Genomic DNA, 6000 nt, shown 5'->3' on the forward strand with positions numbered 1-6000 from the left:
ATGCATTTGATAATTATATTTTGTTTAAGAGGGACATACATATGTCGAACCACGATTAGAAGACATGATAATCATGAAAGATACATGAGTGTTCAGTATCGATAACAGTTCAACTAGATGCTATGTACGGAGAGCGAGGGAGTGAGACACACACAAAGCGACAGGGTGAGATAAACACACCGAGATGGTGTGACAGGAAAACAGAGCGAGATAAACACAGAGATGGTGTGACAGGAGAGACAGAGAGGAACGCAAACACTCACACAAAACTGTCTCTCCAAGAAATCTTAAGTAAATTTTGCATTGTGACACATCTCCAAACTACCAACAGATAAAAGAAAACTCTATCACATCTTCTAATCTTTTAATGAAAGCTAACAGAAAGTTATCACTACTATATCCAGATAGAAAATCTTACTACCACCAACGTTGATCTGTTGATAGTATAATATTATGACTTTGGATGCATCTGCAACGGTTCGGTAACTAGTAACATTCGTTGTGAAATAAAGATGGAAAATGGAAATGTCATCTAATTGAAGGCATGTGCTGTGGGTGTAATATCTTTCTCAATGATGTTCAATGTGGAAATATACGAATATCGAAGAAGCAGGCGATGTGGACCTTCTCGCAGCCAACTACTCTTGTGTCCTAATGTTTACGTGTGACACGACAGAACCTGTCTTATCTCCTCCACCCCCACCCCCACCCCTCCGCAATGTGTATTTTATGGGTTAATACTTTATCAGCTGCCCTAGTTCATTCAGTCCACTTCAATTCAGTTTATATCCGTAATTAGGCCACCGGTGCATATTCCAAGTACAAGAAACCAGTACTTGATCATCAATAGTTATATCGGAGGTGTAAACGTATTGTGAGAATTCAAAAATTTAGCACGCTTCTTTGGACTAAGTGATGTGTATTTGGCAAGGATTTTCTGACATGAATAATAATGATAATTTACCTGATGAATGATTTTTACAGAAGTATTGAGATGATTTTACACATTTTAAATTATCATCAAATGGATATTCAAACATAAAATAATATTCATTTTCCTGTCTTGGTAAAATACATACAGGACATAATCTAATATGTTTGCTTTCTACCGTTCTACCTTTCTATGTTCCCCAATCATTAATCACGATAACTACATCTATATTTGCAAACAATGGGTTGACCTGTGAAGACTGTATTTATATGAAAGTAAAATCACATCTATGAATTTTGCGATTGCATTTGTTCCATATATTCGGTTGCCGGGCTTTATGTGATAGATTCGAACCTGTACACCCGAGGCAATGATGTTGGTTATTTACATGTTTTACATGTACATGCAGTTAAACGGAACCACACGTGTTTCACATAAAGACTTCATGGGACCATATTTCTTCTTGTTATGAATTCTGTCGTTGTGTTAACAAAGTAGTTGTAGGGCTGTACACGTATTTTGATTCAATAACGACAGTACTTACATGACAGCTGTGAAAGACGTAATAATTATTAAATAAAACGTAAACAATTCATAACAAAATATTTAAAATATACTTACTCGAGTATTGTGAAATATCGATTTTACGAACTCACTGATAACTGATACAATAATTTATTGTGTATATATTTCGGTGATAATATTCCTGATTTTGTATCTGAGCTGATGCAAAACCATTGCCGTGTGTCCTCCAAAAATTCAACATAATATCCATGTGAGAATATCAGGGCTCACAATGTGTACACAGACATGATGTCGATGTGTGTGATGTAAATAGTATGCAGCATAAAACCCATGTAAGGACAAAATATCACTGAAATGAATTTCTAATAATCTAATAAGCTTATAATCAGAACATGGGCATTATAAGATGGCTGGAAAAATATTATGACCGGCCACAGGACATCTTAAAATTTCATCAGAAAAAAAGCCAAAATATGTAGTCAGTATAATCTAATCTTTGTTTCTCCACTGTTGACAAATGCCAAGAAACATCATCTTTCTTGTGAATATAAAATAAAGTAAATATAAAAATTATTATAAAAGAATTGAATTAGATGCAAAAACTATTTGGAATTAGATCAAAAGAAACGATATATTTGAAATTATTATTATAAAGACAATAGGATAATCGTTCAGCGGTGATCACTACCAAATAATGCTTTTGGTGTGCCTCAAATTTGATACTGCTATACTTAATAGATATCGTGGAACGTATTTTGAAGTATGAAAAGTCAACAAACTTAAACGGTAAGCAACGAACGTGTTTGTTATCTAAGGATAGTGTGGTTTAATATAATGTCATATGAAATCCTTTAGCATCCCTTGAGTGTTTCAGCCATGACATCTTAATACCACAAGGCATTATGCTTACCATGGCTGTTTTAAAGATATCACTGACTGACTGACTGAGTTTGGTTTTACGCCGCTTTTAGCAATATTCCAGCAACATCACGGCGGGGAACACCAGAAATGGGCTTCACACATTGTACCCATGTGGGGATTCGAACCCGGGTCTTCGGCTTGACGAGCCAACGCTTTAACCACTAGGCTACCCCACCGCCCCTTTAAAGATATCAGCATAAAACATATAAAACAATGTTATATTTTTCATCATTATTTTATTCACATTGGAAGATAATAGGTAAATTATTTGAGACCATCCGGCCTTCATATTTCCTAAATTTAAATTAAGTTAAAATACATGAACTTAATGCAAAAAGACAGCATGCAAATAAGAAATATATAATTCATAAAAAATGATAAAAAAGTGAAAAAGAAATAAAATGAACCTTTACCCTGTTTAATAACAAGCGTTTCGAAAGGACAATTTTATAACACCAAAATGTTTATTTTCCTCTTTTCTTGCTTTTGTTAACAAAATAGATTAAGAAGTGTAAGCAATGATTTCCTAAACACAACTTGTCTGAGGACAAACGACAAATGCCCTGTCGACTAATTCACAACTATTAGCACATTACCTCTGACAATTAAATAAGGCCAGATCACGCAATATATTTGCTCTCGTTTACATTGCGTTGCCTTTTCAAGGCTTCAGATGCATTTGAGAAGAATAAAAGGCTGATTTTCGACCCAATTTGATCGATAAAGAGGCGGAAAGCGGAAAGGACGAGTCACGGAAGCCCTCATTGTCGAACAATGAACTGAGTCTCCACGGCGGTCCTATGGGAAAACAGCGGTGAGGTCGGAAGGCGCTCTTCCGGTAGACGTTATTCACACCGCTTAAGTTAAGTTTGGCAGGCAAGATGTGGTGTTATCAGTTTACGTTTATTTTGCACGCACACTATGTAAACTCTATAAGGGTTTATGTCCAGGGACGTCAAAGACACACTTGACATTACATAACAAGGAAAAAGAGGGAAAACTTGAAAGGAAAACTTTTTATGATTATTTTTATTTGTTAATTTAATTTCTGTCTGTATTTTCACAAGCGAAATTGAATAACATACTTTTTGTGGTGCGTGTAATTCAAAAGAACAATATGAATTGCAGATTAAGGGGCAGACGTGTTATAATCAAACGAGTTGTGACCACAGAGTGGTTTTATGTTGTAAATGGTGTATTAGAATGCTAAAATAATTGCATATATTATTCAAGCGAGAATGTACTTCAGGGATAGTTGTAAGTTACCATAATGCCTAGTTTCCATAAAAAGATGTGTTCAATCTTTGCGGGGCGGTGGGGTAGCCTAGTGGTTAAAGCGTTGGTTCGTCACGATGAAGACCAGGGTTCGAATCCCCACATGGGTACATTGTGTGAAGCCCATTTCTGGAGTCCCCCGCCGTGATGTTGCTGGAATATTGCTAAAAGCGGCGTAAAACCAAACTCAGTCAGTCAGTCAGTTCAATCTTTGCCGTCAGTGAGAGATAGACATGGGAGACGAAATTGAATTTTTTTTTGTCTCAGCGCTTAACGTGAGAAAAGTCATGTTTAAACGCACAACTTACATGGGATGGCATATTTTACAGATCCATGCATGAAATAAACATCTTGTTCAACAACAAAAGTGATTGCAAGACTGAAACCCATAGTATCAAATAGCTGCAAATGGAGCAGCCAGAGGAACTCCGGGCATACAATGTTATTTGTACACTGTCATATATTTTCAGAAAAAGAAATTTCGTTAATATATACTTAGCAAGAAAATATGTTTACAGCATTAACAGAGTCGGGATAATGTATATTATCATAAGGGAACATCATGTTTTATCATATACGTGATCCTTTACCAAAGAGACACACGGTTTATGTCAACAAAACGCATTATTCCTTTAATTGTATGAATCAAGGTTCGTGTTTAATCCTTACTTTGTTTATATTACATTTAGCATACGGAACTAGTCACTTTACACAACACAGAAACACACCACGAGCGAAAATCAATACTCCTCGAGAAATCATTACAGCAACGAGGTGACTTGTTGGGGAGGGAAGTTGTTTAGTAAACGATACATTTAACGTCTAAATGGGGAATAAAGCCTTGTACGATTCCACTGGCGATTTGTAAGCTTTGAATCCATTGCAATGTGACATTAATTACTGTAATATTTTGTTTGTAATCGAAACTTATTCATGGGAGGTTTTTGATGATTTGTAAATAAACTTACCGGTATTCTTGAATAGGTGTTCATGAGTACATAGTCGTCGGGAAGGCCAGATCCCTCGGGATCTGCGTGGCGTTTTGACCGGGTACTCTCGTCTTTTCTATTTTCAAATTCTGTTTTATCAAAATCTTCGCTGTAAGTCCATTCAGGAGGTGATTCCACATCTTCGAAAGGCCTGTGCCATATACGAAATTCCGCGACATCTTTGTTCGATATTTTGTTGTGCATATCACTTCGAAGTTTCCTAAGTTCTGTATAGCCATACCACATGACAGTGGCCATAAGCAATGTCAAACACACAGTTGTGAAATACAACAGGCGTATGTGAATTCGCCAAGGAGTCTCTTGCACGTTGACGGCCATTGTCTTTATCCTTGCGTCCATGCATGTGACTTGTCTACAACACTTAGCCTTGTTATTGCCATGTAATGTAACACTCTTGTATCGCCAACGTGCTGATACCATTCACAGCTGTCTGGGTCGTATTGCAATCAATTTCGTTTGACATAATTATGAACAAGTGAAAAAATCCGAATGAAAAGAATCAAATAATGCTTATTTCAACCAAATGAATTTGACGTCACTTCTATTCAGATGTTGACATATGCTGCATATTTCATACAGTCATTAGACGAGGGGTATTATTTCCTCGGAGCTTGGAATAGTTTTATATATGCGTAGGAGATAGAGGAGCCGTATGCAAACAAGGAAAATATGATGGTTCAATTTTGTTAGGAAATATATCCATTGTTGTGCGAAAGCAATGACCTACATTGCACGTTGTCACAACTCCCACCGGAATGCAACTCTGTCATTACACTGACAACCATTATAACATTAAACATTACACTTAAGAGTAGGCATTCGGGATGTAACACAGGATGATAGGCGTGAGAAACTAAACACACAAAGCAATCATTTTCATATTATGCACCGTCTGTATCGAGAAGTTTAAACACAACGGGTTCCTTGTTCTTAAACAGATGGGTGAAGGTGAGGAGCAATTTCTGATGGTGAGACCTGTAGGTGTCTGTGACTACCGAGGGAGACAGTTCCACGTGGGCCGATTCCACACTGACAACAGTTGGGTGTACTTCCATAGAAAGGTGTGCCCTCGTTGGGCGACTTTCACAGTGAGAAGTTCAGACGAGCAATATTGGCAAATAATAGCGCTGGACCATCCTTCCTGACTCACGCGGGCCACTTGTGTCGTTAACACCAACTACTCCCTACTCCGTCGATAACAATTAAAGAAATTCCATTAAACGATTCTGCTGTGGATAGTATCACTACACGGAACGCATGATCTCCTTTCATGCAACTTTTGAAATGTCTGACAACCTTCCGAAACAAGTCTCCTGACGGCGGCCAACACCTTTACTC

General features: G+C 37.2%; 1 protein-coding gene across 1 annotated transcript in view; it reads right to left on the reverse strand.

Annotated features, from left to right (window-relative positions):
• Positions 1-4988, reverse strand: part of LOC124256542 (gliomedin-like) — a 63669-nt gene extending 58681 nt beyond the window's left edge. The window contains exon 1 of the mRNA XM_046690530.1: positions 4621-4988. Within this exon, the coding sequence (XP_046546486.1) occupies positions 4621-4980 (360 nt within the window). The 5' untranslated portion in view covers positions 4981-4988. The remainder of the gene's footprint in view (positions 1-4620) is intronic.
• Between the last annotated feature and the right edge of the window lie 1012 nt (positions 4989-6000).

The sequence above is a fragment of the Haliotis rubra genome, unplaced genomic scaffold (genome assembly GCF_003918875.1).
Source record: "Haliotis rubra isolate DU_JTF1 unplaced genomic scaffold, ASM391887v1 Scf63, whole genome shotgun sequence".
NCBI classification, from domain to species: Eukaryota; Metazoa; Mollusca; class Gastropoda; order Lepetellida; family Haliotidae; genus Haliotis; species Haliotis rubra.